Here is a 27,056-nt window from a genome sequence, read left to right as displayed (position 1 = left end):
GTGGTTGTAGACAACCATTTCTTGGTGTAAAGAACTTAATTTCAGTATAGACTGCCTCTGGGCAGCATTGGTGATCCTCTTTCTTGAGCTGTAGCTGCTGTAATTGTGAATATTATTAACTGAGACAGTGAAACATGGTGTCCAGATTTCTAGTGCATTTTTGCAAATGGAAAAGTTCACTAAATGGTTGACATACAAATTGGTGGAGAAATTGTGCATATGCCATTTTTTCCAAAATCTTTTACTTTGAACTATACTGCTTTGAGATCTCATATCAGAAGAATGGCATGACCAGTATTCAGCCATAGTTGTGATGGTTGTAAATGCATTCTTAGGTTTTATTTATCCCTGGGGAGAGGGGTATAAGTTGTTCACTTAAAACATTCTAAAAATTGTTGGCTTCTTGTTTGCAAACCTGCTGGTTTGGTAACAACCAGAGTTTCCAGTGTTTGAACGTAGGAAAGACTGCCTACTAACCTGTGCTAGAAATAACAGTACCTAAAGTGAAGACTTAAGCCCTGGTTGGTGTGGCTCCATGGGCTGGGTGTTGTCCTGCAAACTGAAGGGTTACTGGTTTGATTTCTAGTCAGGACACATGACTGGGTTGTGGGCCAGGTCCCCAGTTGGGGGCATGTAAGAGGCAACTGAGATTGATGATGGTTCTCTCACACATCCATCCCCCTTCTCTAAAAAATAAATAAGAAAATCTTTAAAAAATAAAGACTTAAAACTTTTAGTGACTATTAGGTTATCCTTAGGACTGCATTTGCTCTATAATGTTCTTGGTATAAAAAAAGCATATTTGTCACAGAAGTTTAGTTAATATCTTAAACTGAAAGTGTATGTATGTTGCTTAGATAAATGTAAACACCTTATATTAATTTGCATATTATGCTTAATTTTCATATTATATTGAATTAGGACTGCATTGTTATACTTTGGCACTTAAAATTGACATTTGTAAGCTTGGTTTTCTACTGTATTGCCTGGATGTGCTTTGATATCTTCTAGGATAGAATTTTAATGTTTTGGGGATATTAACACCTTCCCCATAGGGTAATATTGGGAGGAGCTAAATGAAATCATGCAAGGAAAGCTCCTACTTCCTGTCACATAATGGGTGTTCAGTAGATGTTAATTTTTGCTTTTATTGATGTTGTTTTATTATTTTATTACCATCTTAGAATGTTCATGTCTTTATCTTGTTTGGGTTAGAAATTATTTTTAAAAAATCTTGTCTTCAATGACAGATAGCCACTGATGAACCTCCACCAGAAGGCTGTAATTCATTTTTTTCAGTGCATGGAAAGAAGACCTGTGATTTTGATACCCTTGAGACTCTTCTACTAACAGCACCTGAAAGGTAGATTGTGTGTTTCTCTATATAAATATCATGTATTTATTGGGCTTTCTTCTACATGAAGTATACTTTCTGATTTTTTAATGGGTTTTGTAGTCTATAGGTGTAGTAGTCTAGAGTATGGATTCTGGAACCAGACTTCCTAGATTTGAATTCCAGCTCCATTGCCTAAAATGTTTTGTGAACTTAGGCATATTACTTAAACTTTTTTTTCTTATCTCATTTAAAAATGGACATAATAAGAGTACTTAATGTTACTATTATTTACTAGTGACTGTATTTGAGAAATAACATAGATTTTTGTCATCAGTTGAGTAAAGAATACTCTGTGTAGACTTCTGGCCAAGATGTAGTCATAGGTAGACACACTGTGCCTCCTTGCACAACTAAAAGGAGGACAACAACAAATTTAAAAACAAAAAATACAATCAGAACTGACAGAAAATTGAACTGTATGGAATTCCAACAACCAAGGAGTTAAAGAAAAAACATTCATCCAGAGATGTAGGAGGGGTGGAGATGAGCAGCTGGGTGGAGAGGACTCACAGCAAGGCGGTGGCTTGCAGACTAGACAGTCCCATATTCCCTTGCAGATAAACTGGGAGGAACAACGGGTGAGCAAGATAGACCACACAAACCAGGGTTCCATTGTGGGGAAATAAAGCCTCAAAGCCTCTGACTGAAAACACCTGTGGAGGTTGAGGCAGCAGCTGGAGAAATTCCCAGCCTCACAGGACAGTTCGTTGGAGAGACCCACAGGGTCCTAGAATGTACACAAACCCACCCACTGGGAATCATCACCAGAAGGACCCAATTTGATTTTGGGTGGTGGAGGAAGTGACTGAAAACTGGCAGAGCTGAGCAAGTGGCACTGTTCCCTCTCTGATCCCTCCCCAACATACAACCTCACAGTGCAGCTGTGAGGGTTGCCCCACCCTGGTGAACAACTAAGGTTGTGCCCCTTACTATGTAACAGGCTTGCACAGACAAAAAAAAAAAATGGCTGAAATGAAAGAGCGTATCAAAGCTCCAGAAAAAAATACAACTAAGATATGAAGAGATAGCCAAACTATCAGATGCACAGTTCAAAAACACTGGTTATCAGGATGCTCTAGGAACAAGCATCCCAAAGAAGTTGGACCCAAGGAGTAACACACCAAGGCACATTATAATTACATATCCCAAAATGAAAGATAAGGAGAGAATCTTAAAAACAGCAAGAGAAGACAGTTACCTACAAAGGAATGCCCATAAGACTGTCAGTTAATTTCTCAAAAGAAACCTTGGAGGCAAGAAGGGTCTGGAAAGAAGTATTTGAAGTCATGAAAGGCAAGGACCTACTATCAAGATTACTCTATCCAGCAAAGCTAACATTTAGAATGGGAGGGTAGATAAAGTGCTTCCCAGATAAAGTCAGATTAAAGGAGTTCATCATTACCAAAGTCTTATATGAAATGTTAAAGGGACTTATCTAAGAAAAAGATCAAAACTATGAACAGTAAAATGACAACAAACTCACAGCTATTAACAACTGAACATACAACATTAACAACAACAACAAAAAAACAAAGCAAACAACTAGAACAGGAACAGAATCACAGAAGTGGAGATCACATGGAGGTTTATCAGTGGGGTAGTGGAAGGGGGAGAGTGGAGGAAAAGGGAAAAAGAATAGGTAACATAAATGGTGCGTAGAAAATAGGGGCAGGTTTAGAATATTATAGGAAATATAGAAACTGAAGAACTTATATGTACGACCCATGGACATGAACTAAAGGGGGGAAATGGGGGTGGAAGGGAATGTGCAGGGTGGAGGGGAGTGAAGGGGGGAAAATGGGACATCTGTAATAGCATAATCATATGCTATTATCATATTAAAAGAAATTAAAATAGCATAATCATATTAAAAGAAAAGAATACTCTGTATTAAATACAGTGCCTGAAGTAATTATATTAATAATATGGTTTCTCAGGATAGTGTTAGTTTCAAAGAAAGAAAGCTATTTAAAGGATAATTTTAGCATTAATTTGAATATTAAATTGGTGATAATAGGCTAGCTTTTTGCTTACAGGTCTGTTTACTTTACTGGATAAATATTGGGGGGATGCTGGGAAGATGGCGACTGAGTAGGATGGAGCTGATTCTAGCTCCTGTACTCATGGGTGAAAATCGTGGCAGATCTATAGAAAAACAGCACAATAAACCATGGGTTACCCAGCATTTATGAAATTAAAAGACCAGAGATTGTGACTGACGCTGAAACACCAGAAAACGGGAGAGTCAGCTACTGGAGCTGGGACACACGTGGCCCCTGTGCTGCTGCCATAGCAACAGGCCTGGGAGCCAGGGAGTCAGGTACAGGAGCCAGACACTCCAAGCCCCTGTGATGGTCCTGGGTACCAGAGGAGTCAGGTACCGGAGCTGGGACATTCTCGGCCCCTGTGCCGCTGCCATAGCTATGGGCCTGGGCAACAGAAGAGTCAGATGCAGGAGCTGGGACACTGGAGGCCCCTGTGACGCCGCCATAGAGACGGGCCTGGGCGCCTGGGAGCCAGCTATGAGAGCCGGGACATTCTCTATCCTTGTACTGCTGCCATAGTGATGGGACTGGATGCGGGGGAGTCAGGTATGGGAGCCGGGACACTCCAATCCCCTGTGACGGTCCTGGGCGGCAGAGGAGTCAGCTACGGGAGCCAGTACATTAGAGGCCCCTGTACCGCTGCCATAGAGAGGGGCCTGGGCGCCAAGGAGTCAGCTACTCGAGCCAGACACTCCAAATCCCTGTGACGGGCCTGGGTGCCAGAGGAGTTAGCTACGGGAGCCGGGACATTCTTGGCCCCTGTGCCGCTGCCGTACTAACGGGCCTGTGCGCTTGAGGAGGCGGCTACTAGAGCCGGGATATTCAGCAGTGGTAGGTTACCAGCGCGGGGACCAGCGTGGGGACCAGCGTGAGGACCAGCGTGAGAGTAGGTGGAGATGGAGAACATCAAGAAACCTGAAGGAGTCTACACCACTGAACTTCACAAGGATCATACCACAGAAGTTCATACCATAAACCCAGGGTGTCAGAACAGATCAATTTTAGAAGCAGAGACTAACCAGAAGAGTCTCAAACAATGGGAAGACAAAGAAACAATCTCCAAATGAAAGAAAAAGCAGAAACTTCAGAAAGAATGTTAGATGAAATACAGGCTATTCAACTATCAGATAGTGAATTCAAAGCACTGGTTATTACGAAGTTCAAAGAGCTCACAGTGAACTACCAGAAACTACAGGGGAACTAAAAAGCACTGGTTATTACGAAGTTCAAAGAGCTCACTGTGAACTACCAGAAACTACAGGGGAACTACAATGATCTCTCTGCAAACTACATCAACATGAAAAAGGAAATGGAAACTATCAGCAAAGGACAAGAGGAAATGAAGAATACAATTTCCAAATGAGGAACACAGTAGAAAGTTTCAAAAGTAGGATAGATGAAGCGGAGGATAGGATTAGTGAGTTGGAGGACAAGGTAGAAAGCATCTCACAGAAAGAGCAAGAAAATGAAAAGAGGCTCAGAAAGAATGAAGAGGGATGAAGAGAAATGCAAGACAATATGAAACGTAATAATATCCAAATAATAGGAATACCAGAAGGAGAAGAAGAAGAACAAGGGATAGAAAACGTATTTGAACGAGTAATGAGAGAAAATTTCCCTAATTTGATGAGAGAAAAAGTCACACAAATCCAGGATTCACAGAGAGTCCAATCAAGAGGAACCCAAGGAGGCCCACTTCAAGACACATCATCATCAAAATGGCAAAATTCCAAGACAAAGAGAGAATCTTAAAGGCAGCAAGGGAGAAAAAACAAGTAACATACAAGGGAGCCCCAATAAGGTTAGCTACTGACTTCTCAATGGAAACACTCCAAGCAAGAAGAGAATGGCAAGAAATACTCCAAGTAATGAGAAACAGAGGCCTACAACCAGGGCTACTTTACCCAGCAAGGCTCTCAATCAAGATAGAAAGCCAAATAAGGAGCTTCCAAGACAAAAGAAATCTAAAAGAATACACCTCCACCAAACCAGCTTTGCAAGAAATACTAAATGGACTGTTTTAAGGGAAGGAAGGACAAGAGGAAGACAGAGAGAAACACAGGTACAAAAATGGCAATGAATAAGTACCTATCAATAATAACCTTAAATGCAAATGGATTAAATGCTCCAATCAAAAGACACAGAATAGCTGAATGGATAAGAAAGCATGACCCACACATATGTTGCCTACAAGAGACCCACCTCAGGACAAAAGACCATCACAGACTAAAAGTGAAAGGCTGAAAACAAGTTTTCCAAGCAAACGGACAAGAAAAAAAAGCTGGGGTACCAATTCTCATGTCGGACAAAATAGACTTCAAAAAAAGAGCCATAAAGAGAGACCCAGAAGGTCCCTTCAGTATACTCAAGGGAAGAATCCACCAAGAAGACATTAGCATTGTAAACATATATGCACCAAACATAGGGGCACCCAAATATATCAAGAAAATCATAGAGGACTTCAAGAAAGATATTGACAGCAACACAATTATAGTAGGGGATTTTAACACCCCACAGTCGAAAATGGACAGATCTTCCAAATAAAATACAAACAATGATATTGCGGCATTAAACAACAGCCTAGATGAAATGGACTTAACTGATATATATAGAGCCCTTCATCCCAAAGAAGTTAAATACACATTCTTTTCAAATGCACATAGAACATTTTCAAAGATAGACCACGTGATAGGACGCAAAATGAGCCTCAACAAATTCAAGAAAATTGAAATCATACCAAGCATCTTCTCTGACCACAAGGGACTGAAATTGGAAACCAACCCCAAAGAAAAAACCCAAAGCACCCAAAATCATGGAGACTGAATGGTATGCTATTAAACACCGAATGGGTCAAGAATGAAATTAGGAAAGAAATGAAAACGTTTCTGGAAACAAATGAAAATGATCTCACAACAACCCAAAACTTATGGGACACAGCAAAGGCAGTCCTGAGAGGGAAGTTTATAGCAATACAGGCCTACCTAAAGAAGATAGAAACATTTCAAACAAACAACCTAACCCTACGCCTGCAAGAACTCTACGCCAAGGAATAACAACAAAGACAGCCCAGAGCAAGCAGAAGGAAGGAAATAACCAAGATTAGAGCAGAATTAAATGACATAGAAACTAAAAGCACAATTCTAAGGATCAATGAATCCAGGAGTTGGTTCTTTGAGAAGACAAACAAAATAGACAAGCCTTTAAGTAGGCTCATCAAGAAAAGAAGAGAGAGGACACAAATAAACACAATCAGAAATGAAAGAGGAGAGATTACAACTTATACCACAGAAATAGAAGGGACTGTAAGAAATTACTATGAAGAACTGTATGCCAAGAAATTTGAAAACCTAGGGGAAATGGACACATTTCTAGAAAAATACAATATTCCAAAACTCAGTGAAAAAGAAGCAGAAAATCTAAATACACCAATAACAGCAAAAGAAATTGAAGCAGTAATCAAAAACCTCCCATCACACAAAAGCCCTGGACCAGATGGTTTCACAGGAGAATTCTACAAAGCAGAACTCCCAAATTCTTTTTATGAAGCCAGCATCAACTTAATTCCAAAACCAGATAGAAACAAAACAAAGAAAGAAAACTTCAGGCCAATATCGCTGATGAATATAGATGCTAAAATCCTCAACAAATTATTGGCAAATCTCATCCAACAATATATCAAAAAGATCATACACCAAGACCAAGTGGGATTCATCCCAGGTGTGCAAGGATGGTTCAATATTCACAAATCAGTAAATGTAATACATCACATAAATGAAAGCAAACACAAAAACCACATGATCATATCAATAGATGCGGAAAAAGCTTTTGATAAGGTACAACACCATTTATGATAAAAACACTCAGCAAAGTGGGTATACAGGGAGCATTTCTCAAAATAATAGAGGCCATATATGAGAGACCTACAGCCAATATCATACTCAATGGGAAAAAACTAAAAGCTTTTCCACTAAGATCAGGAACAAGACAAGGATGTCCATTTTCACCACTTCTATTCAATATAGTATTGGAAGTTTTAGCCACAGCAATCAGGCAAGAAAAGGAAATAAAAGGCATCCAAATAGGAAAGGAGGAAGCAAAACTGTCACTGTTTGCAGATGGCATGATAGTGTACATGGAAAATCCTATAGACTCTACCCCAAAACCGCTCGAACTAATTAATGAATTTGGCAGAACAGCTGGTTACAAAGTCAATACCCAGAAATCAAAGGAATTTTTGTATACCAACAATGAATCAGCAGAAGCAGAAATCAAGGAAAAAAATCCCACTCAATATAGCAAACACAAAAATAAAATATCTGGGAATAAACCTAACTATGAAGGTAAAAAACCTGTATGCAGAAAACTACACAGCCCTGAAGAAAGAAATCAAGGAAGACACAAACAAATGGAAACATATACCTTGTTCATGGATTGGAAGAATTAACATCATCACAATGTCCATACTACCCAAAGCAATATACACATTCAATGTAATACCTATTAAAGTACCAATGGCATATTTCACAGACATAGAACAAACACTTCAAAAACTTATGTGGAATCATAAACGAGCCTGAATAGCAGCTGCTCTTTTCAGAAAGAAGAACAAAGTAGGAGGGATCACAATAGCTGATATCAAACTGTATTACAAGGCCACTGTAATCCAAACAGCCTGGTACTGGCATAAAAATAGGCACATAGACCAGTGGAACAGAACAGAGAGCCCAGAGTCAACACAACTCTCTACAATCAATTAATATTTGACAAAGGGGGCAGTAACATAAAATGGAGTAAAGATAGCCTCTTCAACAAATGGTGTTGGGAGAACTGTACAGCTATGTGCCAAAAAATGAAACTTGAGCACCACCTTATACCATATACCAAAAGAAATTCAAGATGGATAAAAGACTTAAATACAAGCCGTGACACCATTAAAGTTCTAGAGTTGAACATCGGGAAGGAAATCTCAGATATTTCACGCAGCAACTTTTTTACTGATATGTCTCCTAGAGCAAGGAATATAAAGGAAAGAATAAACAAATGGGATCTCATCAAAATTAAAAGCTTCTGCAGGGCTAAAGAAAACAGTATTAATTTAGCAAGACAACCAACTGTATGGGAAAACATATTTGCCAATGATAGCTCAGACAAAGGTTTAATCTCCAAAATATACAAAGAACTTACAAGACTCCACTCTAAGAAGACACCAAACCTAATTAAAAAGTGGGAAAAGGACTTGAACAGACACTTCTCCAAGGAGGACATACAGAACATCCAGAGACACATGAAGAGATGCTCAATATCGTTAGCTATCAGAGAGATGCAAATTAAAACCACAATGAGATACCACTTTACACCAATCAGGATGGCTATCAGAAACAAAGCAACAAACAACAAATGTTGGAGAGGTTGTGGGGAAAAGGGGTCCTTAGTTCACTGTTGGTGGGAGTGCAGACTGGTACAACCATTGTGGAAAACAGTGTGGAATTTTCTCAGTGAACTAAAAATCGACCTGCCTTTTGACCCAACAATTCCACTGCTAGGATTATATCCTAAGAATCCTAAAACATCAATATCAAAGAACCTATGCACCACAATGTTCATAGCAGCACAATTTACAATAGCCAAGAGTTGGAAGCAACCTAGGTGTCCATCAGTAAATGAATGGATCAAAAAATTGTGGTTCATATACACAATGGAATTCTATGCAGCAGAGAGAAAAGAGAGAAAGAAGGAGCAACTACCCTTTGCAACAACGTGGATGGAACTGGAAAGCATTATGCTGAGTGAAATAGGCCAGGTGTTGAAAGACAAATACCATATGATCTCACTTTTAACAGGAAGCTAAACAACAAAACAAACCAGTAAGCAGAAAAAAAAAACAAAACAAAGACACCGATATAGAGAACAAGGGGATAGTGACCAGAGGGGAGAGGAAGGGAAGTTAAGGGGAAAAAGGGGGAGGGATTTGGAGGAACAGATAGGAAGGATACAGGGACGAGAACTAAGGGGGGTGGAAATGGGAGGGAGGTGGGGAGCAAGGAGCGGGGGAAGCTGGGATGGGAGAAATATACAAAAAAAAAACTGTACTTGAAAAATAGGTAAATAAAATTAATAAAAAAACAAAAACAAAAAAAATAAATAAAAGTTGAAAAAAAAAGAAACAAATAGTTTACATAAAATATTTTTAAAAACATCTTAGAAGATATTAAATATTTGGTTGGCCAAAAAGTTTGTTTGTGTTTTTCGATAAGATGGCTCTAGTAGTGCTTAGTTGTCTTTAATGTCATTCGAAACAGTTTTGTTAGATTGTATTGTGACAACTGTTATATCAGCATACATTTTTAAAAAACATCAGAATTGGTGTAGTTTTGTGAACCATTTTAATATTGAAGATGGAAGAAAATACGCAGTATTTTTGGCACATTATGCTTTCTTATTTCAAGAAAGGTAAAAACACGACTGAAATGCAAGAAAAAAGATTTGTACAGTTTGTGGAGTAAGTGGTATGACAGTTGGAATGTGTCAAAAGTGATTTGCATAATTTTATGCTGGAGATTGTCGCTGGATGATGCTCCACGGTCAGGTAGATCAGTTGAAGTTTATAATAATAAAATTGAGACATTAATTGAGAACAATCAATATTCTGCCATATGGGAGATAGCTGACATACTTGAAATATCCAAATCAGTAAAGTTATTGGTTAAAATGTAAAATGTGTCTTTTATTTTACAGAAAAAATCGGTCTTTTTGGCCAACCCAATAGAATAGAACTACCTTCTTCTCTCTGGCTATAGTATTACACTTTGTACCCCGTCTACTGGCCTTATGAATAGAATAGCAATGGTCTTTCTCTGTAGTGTTGTTCTGTTGTATCAGAAGTGCTAATGGTGTTTTCAGTGGGGCTAGTTCTTTAGTTAGATTATCTGCCCTGCACTTGTACTCTGCTCACCAAATGACATGAGTGCTTCTTACTCAGGGTGACAACAAAAATACCCAATGTGCATTCTAGCCATATCAGGCTTGAGGTATCTATGTGATAAAGTGCTCCTTTAGGGACAACAGACTTGAGTAATTTAAAAAATTGTTTAATTTATTATAATAATAATGCAGATTTTATAAAGAGAAGAGTGACAAGGTATCCTCTCTGAGAGGTGATACCTATTTTTAATGGTTTAGGTTATATTATTTTAGACTTCTTTCTATGGTTGTAAATTTATACAGATAGGTTTGTTTTTACTGGAGTAATTTTCCTTTAGTACATGCAGGTATAACTCATTAAGAGAGATTGGTAAGTTATAAAGTCTATGTATTAAAATCTATTTATATCTTGGTGTTCTTAGAGAAGTGTTTTGGGGGTTAAATTTTAAAATGTATGAGGAAAACATAAATGTTAAATCTATTAATAGGAAGATAACAGTAAGTAGTAAAAATGATAGATGCTGTTATGGCAAATTATATGCTTGAAGTATTCTTCTGGTTTTTTGCATTATTTGTACGTATGTCTTCAGATAAAAAGGTAATTATATTCTATATAGTAGAATAACTTATTAAAGTTTTGTACTATGAGATGTGGATATATATATATTTTTTTTCTGGTTTTTCCCCCCTTCTGTAGGTATTGATAACAGTTATTAATTAACATCCGCATTCATTTTCAGACCCAAACCCTTATTGTTTAAAGGCGATCACAAATACCCCTCATCTAATCCTGAGAGTCCAGTGGTGATTTTCTACTCTGAGATCGGTTATGAGGCATTTTACAATTTCCACCGCCAGCTTATATCAAAAAGCAATGCAGGCAAACTCAATTACGTATTCAGGCATTATATATCTGTAAGTATTGATTTGTTTTATGATTGTTTTAAATTTCATTTTGTCCAGCATGCTCATAACACATAAGGGAATTATTTGCCCCTTTTATAGAGCTAGTTTAGAATTATTTGAACTAGTTTCTTGAGAAGTGAAGTACTTTTTTATAAAATGTTATTTGTACATGTGAGGTATTTTACTTGCCTTTCTGAAGGAATGTAAAACAATTATGCTAGAAAAGAGTTTAATAGCCCTGGCTGGTGTGGCTGAGTGCATTGAATACCAAGCAGCCTGTAAACTGAAGGATCACCTGTTTGATTCCCAGTCAGGGCACATGTGTAGGTTGTGGGCCAGGTTGCAAGTGAGGGGTAATGGCAGCAACCATATGTTGATATTTCCCTCTCTCCCCCTCCCTGCCCCTCTCTAAAAATACATAAGTAAAATATTAAAAAGATGTTTCATACAGTATATATCTTATTTCAAAATGAACCATGTAAATTATATTTATTTTATTTTTTATTTTTATTTTTATTTATTTTTTTTATTTTTTTAATTGATTATGCTGTTACAGTTGTTCTATTCCCCCCTTCATTCCCCTCCACCCTGCCCCCCCCATCCCCACCATTACCCCCCTTTAGTTTATGTCCATGTGTCTCAAGTCCTTTAGGTTCTATATTTCCCATGCTATTCTTGCCCCCCCCATCTATTTTCTATCTACTGTCTATGCTATTTATTTTCTGTACCTTCTCCCCCCATCTCCTCCTCCCACTCCCCTGTTGCTAACCCTCCTTGAGATCTTCATTTCTATATTTCCACTCCTGATCTAGCTGTTCTTTTAGTTTGCTTTCGTTTTAGGTGTGGTTGTTAATAACTGTGAGCTTGTTGTTCTTTCACTGTTCATGTTTCTTTAACTTCTTTTCCTTAGATAAGTCCCTTTAACATTTCATATAATAAGGGCTTGGTGATGATGAACTCCTTGAATTTGGTCTTATCTGAGAAGCACCTTATCTGTCCTTCCATTCTAAATGAAAGTTTTGCTGGATAGAGCAATCTTGGTTGTAGGTCTTTAGATTTCATGACTTGGAATATTTCTTTCCAGCCCCTTGTTGCCTGTAAGGTCTCTTTTGAGAAATCTGCTGACAGTCTGATGGGGACTCCTTTGTAGGTGATTGTCCCCTTAGCTCTTGCTGCTTCTAGGATTCTCTCCTTCATTTTAATTTTGGCTAATGTAATTATGATATGCCTTGGTGTGTTTCTTCTTGAGTCCAACTTTTTTGGTACTCTCTGGGCTTCTTGGATTTCTTGGAAGTCTATTTCCTTTGCCAGATTGGGGAAATTTTCTTTTTATTATTTGTTCAAATAATTTTTCCACTGGCGGTTGTGTCTTTCCCCCTTCTGGTACCCCTATAATTCGGATATTGGAGCGTTTAAAGATGTCCTGGAGGTTCCTAAGACTCTCCTCATTTCTTTGAATTCTTGCTCCTTGACTCTTTTCTGTTTGGCCATTATTTGCTTTCTTCTGGTCCACTGCATTGATTTGAGTCCCAGTTTCCTTTTCATCTCTATGGGTTTCCTGTGGAATTCCATTCATTTCCCTTAATTTAGCCTTCATATGTTTCTCTAATTTGTGGCTATAATCAACCAGATCTGTGAGGAAGCTGATGACCAGTGTTTTAAACTGTGCGTCTGAGAGTTTTGCTATTTCTTCGTCGCTTAGATTTATCTCTGGGGCTCTGAGATCTTCCTGTGACATTTTTGGTCTGTTCTGGCCCTTTAAATATGAGAAGCGGCACCTTGGACTCCCAGGTCGCTGGGTTGTGACGCTGTATGTGGGGGCGTGGTCAGAGCGGGGAAATGGCGGAGCCCTCTATCGCCTTGGCGCCCTCTGCTGCCGGTCCAATCGCCCACTCCCTCGCTCGCTTGCAATCAGGCAACTGCAGTCAACACGCAGCACCGCCTCCCCACTGTCTCCTCCTCAGTCGCTCACCCGGTGGGTCGCTCGGTAGCTCACCAGGTCCAATCCTGCGTCTGGAACCTGCGCGTCCGGATTCGCGCGTCTGGATTCCGCGCCCGGGTCCGACCGAGCCCTCCTTTGCAACTCCTCACCAGACGCCGGTTTCGCCCCTTACCGGTCGGGCTGAAGAATTTGTTGTTAGCGGACTTCCGAAAAGTTCAGTTTTCCGTGTTCTGGTTGTGTTTTCTGGTGCTAATATTTAGTTGTCCCTAAACTTGGTTGTGTGAGAAGGTACGGCACATCCACCTATACCTCCATCTTGGCGGAAGTCCTGTAAATTATATTTAATTTGGCCCAGATTAAAGCTGTCATTGCTATCGACCCTGCTGTGGCTTTTTTGCAGTTCTGTTCCTGTTGGTCCAATATCCTTTTAATTTTACTTCAAACCTCATAATATAATATTCCATTTTCTTACTGATTGTTTCCATCACCCTTCCATGTTTTACTTATGTTTTAAATTTTGTTCATTCCCTTTTTTTGCCTCAGTTATATCCCTACTCTTATCAATTCTCCTCCCTCTTTCTACTCAATAACGTTTCCCTTTTGTGTAGTCATCTCATATTGCGTTTGTCATATCTTATAATATTTGTAATCTCTCTTCACCTTTAATAATGTTTGCTTGATTGCAATGGAGATCGCAGCTGTGATGGGGGGGTCAAACCTTTTGGTGGCATAGGTTTGATTGTCTGGTAATACTGCTTTGTTTACCAACACCTATACAACAGCATACAAAACAAGGTGGGTGTTGTAACCACCAGTAAGCCCAATGGAGAGGAGAATGCACCGACAAAGAAGCTATAAACAAATGAAGGTCAAGTACAAGAGAGCCCACACAAACAGTCTCTTTGATCTCCTTGTCTCGTTGCAACCCTAGAGCATCCAAAGAAGGAGTTAAAAGAGACTATACTACTCAGTCCCACAGAACTTGTACCACAGAGGTCCACCCCGTGAAAATAGGCAGGCAAAGCAGAGCACTGAGACATAGAAACAAACAAACAAAAAAACTCTCTTAAAATGGGGAGGTAAAGAAAGAAACCTCAGTCGAAAGGAATGGAAGAATCACCAGTAAAAGAGCTAAATGAATTGAAGGCAAGCAATCTAACAGACATAGAATTCAAAAGAATTGTGATAGGGATGCTGAAGGAACTCACAGACTACTACAAGGAAATGAGTGGGAACTACAACAGCAAGAAAAAAATAGAAAGTATAAACAAGATCCAGAAAGAAACGAAGAATACAGCATCTGATAAAAAATACACTAGAAGTAATTACAAGCAGGCTGGATGAAGGAGAGGACCGAATTAACGAACTGAAAGACAAGGTAGAAAGAAATACCCAGGCAGAGCAATACAAGGGGAAAAGGACTAAAAAAGTATGAGGGTAGCTTAAGCGAACTGCAGGACAATGTGAATCGCAACAACAGTCACATAATAGGGATACCAGAAGGAGAAGAAAAGAAGCAAGGGATAGAAAACCTGTTTGAAAAAGTAATGACAGAAAAATTCTCTAACCTGGAGAGGGGAAAAGCCATGCAAGTTCAGGAAGCACAGAGGGTCCCAATCAAGATGAACCCAAAGAGGCCCATTCCATAACACATCATAATGAAAATGTCAAATTTTAAAGACAGAGAGAATCTTAAATGAAGCAAGGAGAAATAAATGGTAACATACAAGGAAACTCTCTTAAGACTAGCAGTTGATTTCTGAACAAAAACACTACAAGCCAGAAGGGAGTGGTAAGAGATATAATGACCAATGAAAAGCAAAGGCCTGCAAGCAAGACTGCTGTACTCATCAAGGCTCTCAAAATGGAAGGCAAAATAAGGATGGTCCCAGACAAAAAGAGGTTAAAAGACTACACCTCCACTAAACTAGCGTTGCAACAAATGCTAAATGGACTGCTTGAAGAAGATGATGTTTAGAGTGAGACAGAGAGGAACACAGGTATGAAAGGAAATAATGCCAATGACTAAGCACCTATCAGTACTAACCATAAATGTAAATGGATTAAATGCTCTAATCAAAAGACATAGGGTAGCTGAATGGATTGGAAAACATGACCCACACATATGCTGTCTACAAGAGACCCACATTAATAAATGGTGTTGGGAGATCTGGATAAGTACATGGAAAAAAATTAAACTAGATCACCAATGTATATGATGCACCAAAATTAAAGACTTAAATTCATGACCCCATAAAAATCCTAGAGGAGAACATAGGCAGGAAAATCTCAGACTTTACACACAGCACCATTTTCACTGATACATGCCCCAGGACTTGGGATAGAAAGGAAAGAATAAACAAATGGCGCTACATTAAACTAAAAAGCTGTACATCTAAAGAAAACATCAACAAGATGAAAAGGGAACCAACCGTGCAGAAAAACATTTGTCAGTAATTTCTTGGACAAGGGTGTGATCTCCAAAATATATAAAGAACTCACATGACTCTACACTACAAGGCAAACAACCCAATTAAAAAATGGGCAAAGGACTTGGACAGACTCTTCTTCAAGGAGGATAAACAGAGGTCCCCTAGAGACATGAAAAAATGCTCAACATCACTAACCTTTAGAAAAATGGAAATTTAAGCCACAATGAGATACCACTTCACACCAGTCAGAATGGCCATCAAATAAATCAACAAACAAGTGCTGGCAAGATTGTAGAGAACAGGGAACCCTCTTACACTGTTGGTGGGAATGTAGATTGGTACAGCCACTGTGGAAAACTATGGAATTTCCTCCAAAAATTAAAGATGTCATTGCCTTTTGATCTGGCAATTCTACTGTTGGGATTATATACTAAGAATCCCGAATCAAGTCTGAAAGAACCTTGTGTTATTTACAATAGCTAAGTGCTGGAAACAGCCTAAGTGCCCATCAGTAAATGAATGAATCAAAAAACTGCTACATTTACACAATGGAATACTGCACAGCAGTAAGAAAGAAGAAAATCCTACCCTTCACAACAGCATGAATGGAACTGGAGAGCATATGCTAAGTGAAATAAGCCAGGCATTGAAAGACAAAGACCATATTATCTCACCTTTAAGTGGAGTCTAATTAGCAAAGTAGAACCAGAGGCTTGGAAATAAAGAACAAACTGACAGTGACCAGTGTGGGGGGAGTGAGGCGGATAATGGGTGAAGGAAGGGGAAGGGCAAAACAAAGGACCATGAATAGGACTCATGGGCATGGACAATGAGGGGGAATTGACAGAGTGAGGGGGAAGGGATAGGGGAGAGTAATGGGGAAAATACAGGACAACTGCAACTGAAAAACAATAGAAAAATAAAAATGAAAACAAAAAAATTCAATAAACATTTCCTTGAGTGAGGAAAAAAATTTGGTCCAGATTTAATATGGTTACATAATATATAACTGATTGTTTAATTCTGTCCTTTTCCAAACCTTTATTTTTTTCTTTTTGAATTCTTTTTGTAAGATAGAAAAGAAAGGATTTCTAAAGGTAAAATCAGGCAGAATTCATTGAAAATGAAGGACATGGTTATGTCCTTGTATAACATTTAGCATTTTTTTTTTAAATATTTTATTTATTTATCTTTAGAGGGGAAGGGAAGGAGAGAGGGAGAGAAACATCAATGTATGGTTGCCTTTCATGCGTCCCCTGCTGGGAACTGGCCTGCAGGGAACTGGTCTGCAACCCAGGCATGTGCCCTGACTGGGAATCAAACCGCAATTGTCTGGTTCGCAGGCCCGAGCTCAATCCACTGAGCTACACCAGCCAGGGCAACATTTAGCATTTAATTATTTGTATTTAAAGATTTTTAGCCTAAAACTTCTGTGTCCTAATAAGCTAGATAAATGTTGGGTGCTAAGTTCATGCAAGTAAAATAAAAATTTTGGATGAAAATTCATATGAGCAGAAAACAATTTATTAATATCTAATTTTTGACAACTGCTTTTCTTTTCTCTATATACAGACTCTGATTCTGTTGTCAAAGATTAAAATGTCTATAGGGCCATCCTCATTCAGGGTGGTGATTAGCCTGTGACATTTGATCAGCTCAAACCCTGACGTAAGACATTTGAATTCATTAAAAAAATATAAACACGCACATATTTACACCCATAGTCCCAACAAAGCACTTCTAGGTTTGAAACTGCACTAATTTTCAACACTGCTGTGTAGGTTCTGGAACTCTTTTTCTGTTTCTCCATTGTGTTACATGGTTTGGTTACTTTTGCTCTTTAAGCTATTTCCCTTCATCTGTTTTTAGTATTATTATTAATATTATTGCTGTTTAATCCTCAACCCAAGGATATGATTATTGATTTTAGAGAGGTAGGAAAGGGGGGAGAGAGAGAAACATTAATGAGTTAGCCTCCCATTCACACCTGACTAGGAATCAAACCCACAGCCTTTTGGTGCATGGGAGGAGACTCCCACCAGCTGAGCCACTTGGCCAGGACCCTTCACCTAGTTTTGCTTCTAACTCAGAATCCCCATTCTCTTACATGTGTATATAAAACATAAAGGAGGGTGGGATTCCCGTGGAATTTTAAGTGTATTTTGAGTGCGTAATCCTAGGTGTTGTATTCAATTGTGTAAACGCACAATGGAGTACTATGCTGAAGAAAGAAGGAACTCCTACCTTTTGAGACAGCATGGATGGAACTGGAGGGTATTGTGTTAAGTGAAATAAGCCAGGTGGCAACAGACAAATACCATGTGATCTTACATTTAAATGGAACCTAATCAATAAAACAACTGAGCAAAATAACTAGAGACATGGAAATAAAGAACAAACTAACTGTAACTAGTGTGTGTGGGGGGATAACAGGAGGGGAAGGGTTGTCCAGGAACATGTATAAAGGACCCATGGGTAAAGATACAGCAACAGGGAGTATGTAATGTGGAAGGTGGGGTTGAGTAATGGGGGAAAATGGGGACAAGAGTAATTGAACAATAATAAAAAAATCTGAAAAAAAAAAAAAAGATGGGGAAGGGCCTTTAAGAACAAGTATAAATGACCCTCGGATATAGACAACAGGGTGGGTATTGACTGTGGGAGTGGGGTTGGGTGGAGCAGGGGAGAGCAATGGGGGTAAATTGGGACAACTGTAATAGAACAACAGTTAAAATAACACTTAAAAAAATCCTAGGTGTTGGATACAAGACATTAACATGGTCATGTTCTATATAATATGACATGTAAAGAGCTCTGTAGTAATGTTTGAATATTTGTTCTGTTTGCAGAATCCTAGAAAAGAGCCTGTTTATATCTCTGGCTATGGTGTGGAGCTGGCCATTAAGAGCACAGAGTACAAGGCCAAGGATGATACTCAGGTGAAAGGTGAATTTGTAAATTAGACCAAAGTGTTTTGTTTTTTTTTAATTTGAGTTAAAGGGAACTTGTTTCCTTAAAAAAAATGAAAAGATTTTTAAAAAAGATTTTATTTATTTTTAGAGAGTGGGGAAAGGGGGGAGAAAGAGTGGGAGAGAAAAATCAATGTGTGGTTGCCTCTCATGCATCTCCTACTGGGGACCTGGCCTGTAACTCAGGCATGTGCCCTGACTGGAAACTGAATAGGTGACCCTTTGGTTCTCAGGCCCAGGCTCAATTTACACCAGATAGGGCAATTAAAAAAAAAAAAAAGAATCGATTTAGGAATCTGATGAGCTTGTGTTTGAATACTTGTTTTGTTACATCTGAGTTGGTGACATTAAGCAAATTCTCTATGTCCTAATATTTTTCTGTGTAGAGTACAGATAATGATATATACCTTTTAAAGTATTTGTGAGGATCCCTGGTGATGCAGCTCAGTCATTGAGTGCTGGCCTGTGAATCAAAGAGTGCTGGTTTGATTCCTGGTCTAGGGCACATGCCTGAGTTTTTGGCCTGGTCCCAGTGTAAGGCACGTGGGAAGCAACCACACATTGATATTTCTCTTCCTCTCTTTCTCCCTGCTTCTAAAAATTATATAAAAATTAAATAAATAAAATATTTGAAGTATTTTTGAGGAGAAAATAAATGTATAGGTAAAGAAATTAGCACAGTTTTTTTGCACAAAAATGTTTAATAAATTAAGTAGCTATTGTTGTTGATGATATGTAGTTCACAAATAGCTATTAATTGTGTCCCAATGTGAAATCTTAAACTGTCCTACAATTAATGAACAATTTAATGCTTTTTGTTATTTTCTGTACTTGGAAGAGTTTTCTATAGATACTTGTTATCATACTCTAGGGTTTTGAATTTATTATTCCAATCACAGCTTTTATGTAGTCTTTTATATTTCTTTTGAGCTCATTTTAATGATAAAAAGGATTGGCTTGGGTACATGGAAGATAGCCTATTAATGCATTATAGTTCTCAATAATTCTTTTTAGGGTTAAGTTGTCTAGATGCACATTCTTTAGAATTTTGATGTTGAAAAATTCATTGTTCATAATATTAAAGTTATTAACTTTGAAACTTTTAACATGTTATTTTTCAAATAACATGTTATTTTTAACATGTTATAATGTTTAATAAGACTAACATGTTATTAAAATCTTTTCTAAAGATTACGGGGAAAAATGTATTTTTTATTCAGAAACATAAGATGTATTATAAATGCATTTATTCTCTCTGTTTATTAGCATTGCAAAATTAGGTATTCAACATTTAACAAAAATCTTTTATTTTATTTATTTATTTTTAGAAAGAGGGGAAGGGAAGGAGAAAGAGAGGGAGAGAAACATCAATGTGTGGTTGCCTCTTGCATGTCCCCAATTGGGGACCCGCCCCATAACCCAAGCATGTGCTCTGACTGGGAATCGAACCAGCAACTCCCTGGTTCACAGGCTAGCACTCTATCCATGGAGCCATACCAGCCAGGGCAGATATTCAACATTTTAAATGGTATCATAATTTCATGTGTTTCTAATTTTTAAAAAAATATTACTCAGACTTATGAAATTAATAATGTTTTTATTCCTAATTTGAGTGATTAGACATGTGTTTGTTGTGCTTTTATAGGTACTGAAGTGAACACCACAGTGATAGGTGAAAATGATCCTATTGATGAAGTTCAAGGATTTCTCTTTGGAAAATTAAGGTATTTATACACTTTTCGGAAATGGTCTTACTGTATTTAAACCTCCAGGCTTCCTCACACTATGAACATCATCTTTTTCATTGCTGTCTAAGTTACAGAGCTCCCAACAATATTTCATATGTATCATCTGATATGAAGAGATGACCACTTAATTATAGGATAGTTTATGATCTCCAGTCATTCTGAGCACATATTTTTAAATGATACAGTGACTACCTGTTCATGGCTTAAGTTGATTTTCTTTTCTGGGCTTTCAATTGATGGCACAAAAAATACAAGTCATTTTTTGATTCATAATAAGGAGAAAACTAACTGCTTCAGCCAGTGTTTTCCTGAGAAGATCAAAACTATTTTAAGTTAGAGAAGTCATAGCCTCTACATTAAATCATAGCTTCATTTATTTACTCATCCTAAATATAGTCTGAAAAAAAGGCAAAAGAGGTGTAGCAGAATATGTAGACTTTATACCTTTAATTAGTGTTTATATGAAAATAGATAGAAAATGGTTTTGTTTTGAAGAATTTTATAAACATTTCACAAAAGTAGCATGGGATTTTACAGTTGAAAAGTCTTCTTAGCTCTTCTTTTAAAAGTTGCAATTACTTTTGATATGACTTGATAATTGTTCAGAACCCTGAATTCTGCTTTGTCTGAAAGTATTGATTAAGACATCTACAAGTGTGCTTTTTTTTTTTAAGGAAGGGATCATTTAGAAATAATATATGTAGTCTGAGCTTCATATACTTGCTTTAATGTTTGGCTGAGTGAAATGCCTTAACCAGACTGACATTTTAATAGAGATGACTTAGTTCATGTTAAATTACTGTGGGTATGTTGTGTTCATCATGTGCATATGTACTTCTTTTTGCTTAACATCAGTTTTGGCTTCAGTAGTATGTGAACAGATTTCTTTTTTCTTTTTTCTTTTTTGGCCCAGGATTCCAGAATTTCTTTAAATATTCATGTGTTTAAGTTTAATTTTTGGATAGCATTATGATCTCTTGTATTTATAGCATAAGGTAGTATGTAGGATATTGAGGACATTTATCCTTTTTGTACATTCAGAATAGTTATTTAGCTACCTAAAGTAATTGGACCATTTTTTGATATTTTTGTCATGAAGAAGAGTTCGTAGTGACTGATTGGAAGAGGATTTTTTGGATAGTAAAGGGCCTAAGTAAATATTATGCTTTCTCCATGTTGTATTTAAGAAATTTTGATGCTGTACATCTGAAACTGGTGAACAATAGTATTGAATGTAAATTGAGGTTGAAAAATTAAAAATATATAAAACAAAATTTTGAGATTCTAGCATAAAAGAATAGAATGATTCTACCACCCATCTGTCTCTGTCTAAATGATTTATCTCTTCTTCTTACAACTTCTGTTATACTAGCTTTAAAAAGAGTACGCTATATTTCAGGATGAGACTAAACAACAGTCTTGGTTAGCTTGAATTGTATTTATGTGACCAAAGGATTTATGAGCATGTAGTGGAAAGAAATTTATTTGAGAACCAGTAGTGATATAGAGCCAATTTTATTTTGAGAAATTATTAATACTCAGAAAAGGATGGAAAATAATACAAGAGGGACCCCCTAAAACAGGAATTGTCCTCTGGAGGGTAGGCCCTTCGTGGTACAAGCTTTCCCTGCTAGGCATGTGTTCTAGGAACCCTTCTGTATCAGTGTACCAGTTGGGATTTTTGTGCAAGAGGCTGCGTTTGGCTTCAGTGAATTTTTTCTGAAGACTCAGTACATTTGCCCATTTTATGTGGGTGACTTCGGAGTGCACTTACCCACACCGTGCTGAGTGTTCAGCAGTTTTTGACCAAAAACAGCATGACCTCTCTGCACCACCTTCCCTATTCACATCTCACCCTGAGCAACTTTATTGTTTGTTTCCTTGGATGAAAAAAGTCACCAAAGGGAAATATTTTGTTGATGTGGAAGAGATGAAACAAAAAGTGGAAGAAGCACTAAAAGGCATTAAAATTGAGAAATTTAAAAACTATTTTGAGCAGTGGAAAATGTCTTGATAAGTATATTGCATGAAACAGAGAGTACTTTGAAGGTGACTGAAGTTTAAACATGTAAGAAATAAATGTACCATATTTTATAAAAAATGAATTCTGGGTTTTTAGTGTCCCGCTCATATAACATACCCATGGACTGTACTTACCACCCAAAATTGATTGTTGTTATCATACTTGATTTTCTGTATCAAAAAACTATTTATGAAGTTTTCCCCCCAATATATGTGTGTATTTACTTAAAAAAAAAAAAAAGAAAGGAAGGAAGGAACATGGCAAGAGAAACACTATAGGTAGAGAAGAGGGTACCTTTGTTTCCTACTCCCACTTCCATTCCTCTCCCTCCTAGAACCTAGAGAATCACTGTTGTACTGATATATGATTTTATTAGTAAATTTTAGGGTTTTAAAAATTAACTTATACTTTTTATATCAACTTACTTTTTAAGAAAAATAATTATACTTTAATTTTTTTCCCTATATTGTAGGAATTTTCCTAATGGTAAGACAGGAAAATCATGAAAATAAAATTGGAGTTAACTTCTGAGTGGCTTTGAGAAAGAAAAGATACATGTAAAGGACTCATTTTATGTTTCTTACAGAGACCTGCATCCTGACCTGAAAGGACAGTTGAAAGAACTTCGAAAGCATCTTGTGGAGAGCACAAATGAAATGGCACCTTTAAAAGTTTGGCAATTGCAAGGTAATAAAAATTAAAATGTAGAGTAATCACTGACCTACTTATTGACTAAATTTTGTGGTATTGCAAAAAGGTAGAATTTGAATGTGATTGTATTGATTCACATGATTCAAAAGTTGTCACAGATTTTAAAGATAGTGACTAATTCTGATTAATCAGAAAAGAAGTCTATCCTGGGGATCCAAGGTGGCCACAAAGTAGCTGTAAGCTCAATCTACTTGCCCCCAGCACTGGACTGGACTTGCAGTTAAACTGCAGAGCAGTCAACTTGAAAAACCATTTGAGTGTGTGTGAGAGCATGTGTGAGTGAGCATGTGTGCTGGTGTGTGCATGCATTTGTGTAGTGTGCAAGTGTCTTTCCATGTGTGTGAGCACTCAGGGGCAGGTAGGTGGTCTGGGCTCTCCTGGAGGAGCTGCCACCACCACTGCCTGGCTGGTGGTTCTGAGTGCAATAGGTTTGGAGCTCATGCCATGTTGTGAAATTTTAAAAATCCCCAGGAAGAAGCCAAAGGAGTGGCTGCACCTTGGTGACCAGCCTTGCCACTGTGCCCTTCCAAGCTGGGCCACGGGCCCTCTTGGCACCCAGAGTCTGGGGACTGCAGTATTTGCTGGGGAGGGAGCTGTTGCCTCCTCAGTCCTGGGCACTGCTGGAACTATGAGTTGGACAGAGTCTGACTGAGGAGGCTGTGGAATAGTTGAGGAGCCAGGAGTGTCGAGGCAGAGAGGCAAGGGTGGCACTGGGTGTGGAGGCCTTCCTGGGAGTGCAGCGGTAGGAGCCTGAGTCTGAAACTCACCTGAAGGAGTGGTGCAGGTACTGCACCTTCATCCCATGTTATAGTTTTGCTGTGGACTCTTGTCCTCTTCCCCCATCCCATCAGGATGCTATGAGACTTGAAAAGAGGATGCATGTAGGATATAGTCTGTTGATTTGTATGTTTGTAAGACAGGCAGAGAGAGAGGGAAAAAAAGAGAGAGAGAGAAAATTATCAGTGTGAGAGAGAAACATCCATCAGTTGCCTCCTCTGGGTACCCTGACTATGGATCCAACTGACACATAGAAGCCCTCTCATGGCTGAGGCATATCCTGAGGTGACTTGGGACATTTAGTGATATACCCTGGGACCCAAAGCTGATACAAACCAGCTTTGTAGAGCAAGTTGGCCCATACTGGGAACAAGCACAAAGTGCGAATGACTTGTAGCTTTTGAAAGGCTGCCAAGGGCCATATGTGGAGAGTAACATAACGTTGGCTCACACCAGAATCAGACATTAGATTGGCATCAAAAGGGGGAAACGAGAAGATAAGCACCAAACTCTGCTGAGACCAATCCACTTGGTTCTTTTTAATTATTTGCTATTTTTCCTTTTCAGAGCCTTCTTATTATTTTTGTATTTATTTTTCTCTTTCTTTTATTTTTGCTGCTCTATTTTTTCTTTCTTATCTCTTATTTTACTCTTAGCTTTCATTACTCCATTGTCCTGTTCCTCTCTACTTTTACTATTTATGTTATTTTCTCTGTGTTCCTGTTCCCTGTTTTCCTTTTTCAATTCATTAATTAGTATTCTCTCCCCCTGTCTCCTCTCAAAATTACTTTTTTTTCCTTCGGTTTTCTCATATTCTTTTTCCTTTCCTCCTTTATGTACTATTCTATTTCACTTCCTGCTTTTATTCTTTGCTCTCTGGTCATTGATATTACTGTTGTGGTTAGGGGAAGCTCTTGCATGTTTTGGTGGTGTCTTTGTGCTGTTTTACTTTGATCTGCCAGCACCTATACAGCAGCATACAAAATGCAGTAGGCCTTGAGCCTCTTAGTGAGCCAGCCAGAAGGGAGTTCCCAATGAGCAATGGGACAGTAACAGTCAGGACTCAAATACAATAGGAGAGTCCACATAACCCCCACAAAAGACATTCCTCGAGCATTCAGATTAGATCAAGGAGTCTGCACCACTGGGTCCCAACACTGGGCCTCCTAACATATAAGGCCACTCCACAAGACAGAGAGTCAAAGCAGATCAATCTGATACATAGAAATAAACACAAACAAAAACTCAAGTGGGGAGAAGAAAAACCCTAATGAAAGGAAAGGAGGAATCTTCAAAAAAGAACTAAGTGAAATTGAGGCAAGCAATTTATGAGACATACAGTTCAAAGTACTGGTTATATAGATTCTCAAGGAACTTAGTGAGAACCACATGGAAGTTGGTGGGAATGACATTTTTGTGAAAAAGGACATAGAAATCTAGAATAAGAACCAGTTGGAAATAAAGAATGCGATACCTGAAATGAAGAATACACTAGAAGAGGAATTAAAAGCAGGCTAGATGAAGCAGAGTATTGAACTGGCAAGTTGGAAGACAAGGTAGGGGAAAAAACAGCCAGTCAGAGCAACAAAATGAAAAAAGACTCAAGAAGAATGAGGATAGATTAAGCAGGCATTGGGACAACATGAAATATAATAGCATCGTACCATACAGATACCAGTAGAACAAAGGGAACAAGGGATAGAAAACTTGGTTAAAGAAATAATAGCAGGAATTATCCATATTTGGCACATAGAATCCCAATTAAGATGAACCCTAATATCTAAAAGAATTAGAGGAAAAACGACCAACAAAGCCCAGAGTTAGCAGAAGGAAGGAAATTATGAAGATCAGAGCAGAATTAAATGGCATAGACTAAAAAAACATTTCAAAGGATCAATGAATTCAGGACCTGGTTCTTTGAAAAGATAAACAAAAATGATAATCCCTTACCAGACTCATCAAGAAAAAAAAAAAGAAGACCCAAATAAAATCAGAAATGAAAGAGAAGTAGCAAATGATACCACAGAAATACAAAGAATTTTGAGAAATTACTAAGAACAACTATATGCTAAGAAATGGAAAAGCCTAGGTGAAATGGAGAAATTCTAGAAACATACAGTCTTCCAAACAGAATCAAAGAAGAAGCAGAAAACCTGAATAGACCTTTAACAACTAGAGAAACTGAAGCAGTAATCAAAAAAATCCTGGCACACAAAAACCCTGGACTAGATGTCTTTACAGGCAAAATTTATCAAACATTCAAAGAAGAACTAACACCTATCCTTCTCAAAACATTACAAAAATTTGAAGAAGAGTGAATACTCACAAACTCTTTGTGAGGCCAATATTATACTAATTCCAAAACTACCTGATGAGCATAGATGCCAAAATCCTCAACAAAATACTAGCAAAGTGGATCCAGCAATACCTTAAAAAGATCATATGCCATGATCAAGTGTGATTTCTCCTGGGAATGTAAAGATGGTACAATATTTGCAAATCAATAAATGTGATACATCACATAAACAAAATGAAAGACAAAAACCACATGATCATATCTATAGATGCAGAGAAAGCATTTGATAAAATCCAGCACCCATTTATGATAAAAACTCTCAGCAAGGTGGGAATAGAGGCAGAGTACCTTAACATAATAAAGGCCATATACAAAAAACTACTGCCAACAACACATTCATGGGCAAAAACTAAAAGCATTTCTCTTAAGATCAGAAACAAGACAAGGGTGTCCGCTTTCACCATTCTTATTCAACATAGTACTGGAAGTCCTGGCTACAGTGATCACACAAGAAGAAGAAAGAAAAAGCATCCAAATTGGAAAGGAAGAAGTAAAAATGTCATTATTTGCGGACAACAAGATAGTGTACATAGAAAACCCTGTAAGTTCCACCAAAAAACTACTTGACCTAATAAGTGAATTTGGCAAAATAGCAGGATACAAAGTCAATATTGAGAAACTGATGGCCTTTATGTATGCCAACAATGAACAGTCAGAGAAAGAAAAAGATCTATAGCAACAACAACAGAATAAAGTACCTAGGAATAAATTTAACCAAGGTGTGAAGAGATGTGTACTCTAAACTGTAGAACACTGAATAACAAGAATTTGAGGAAGATACTAATAAATGGAAGCATAGACCATGTTCATGTATTGGAAGAATTAACATC

At 37.9% G+C, this 27,056-nt stretch overlaps 1 protein-coding gene across 5 annotated transcripts in view; it reads left to right on the top strand.

Moving 5' to 3' along the window:
• The window catches only part of UGGT1 (UDP-glucose glycoprotein glucosyltransferase 1), a 184,949-nt gene that overhangs the window by 41,553 nt on the left and 116,340 nt on the right, over positions 1-27,056 (top strand). For 4 of the 5 annotated variants that reach the window (XM_053667479.1, XM_053667477.1, XM_053667476.1 and 1 more), the window contains 5 exons: positions 1,251-1,363; positions 11,103-11,277; positions 18,492-18,588; positions 20,257-20,335; positions 22,969-23,069. In XM_053667479.1, coding sequence (XP_053523454.1) covers positions 1,251-1,363; positions 11,103-11,277; positions 18,492-18,588; positions 20,257-20,335; positions 22,969-23,069 — 565 coding nt within the window. Of the gene's footprint in view, positions 1-1,250; positions 1,364-11,102; positions 11,278-18,491; positions 18,589-19,939; positions 20,140-20,256; positions 20,336-22,968; positions 23,070-27,056 lie in introns of those variants that run through there. The other variant, XM_053667480.1, reaches the window with a different exon arrangement.

This window comes from Artibeus jamaicensis, unplaced genomic scaffold, assembly GCF_021234435.1.
Source record: "Artibeus jamaicensis isolate MK-2021 breed Jamaican fruit bat unplaced genomic scaffold, CSHL_Jam_final contig_469, whole genome shotgun sequence".
Lineage (NCBI taxonomy): Eukaryota > Metazoa > Chordata > Mammalia > Chiroptera > Phyllostomidae > Artibeus > Artibeus jamaicensis.
Note: the sequence above shows the minus strand (reverse complement) of the source record. Positions and strands in the feature narration are given on the sequence as shown.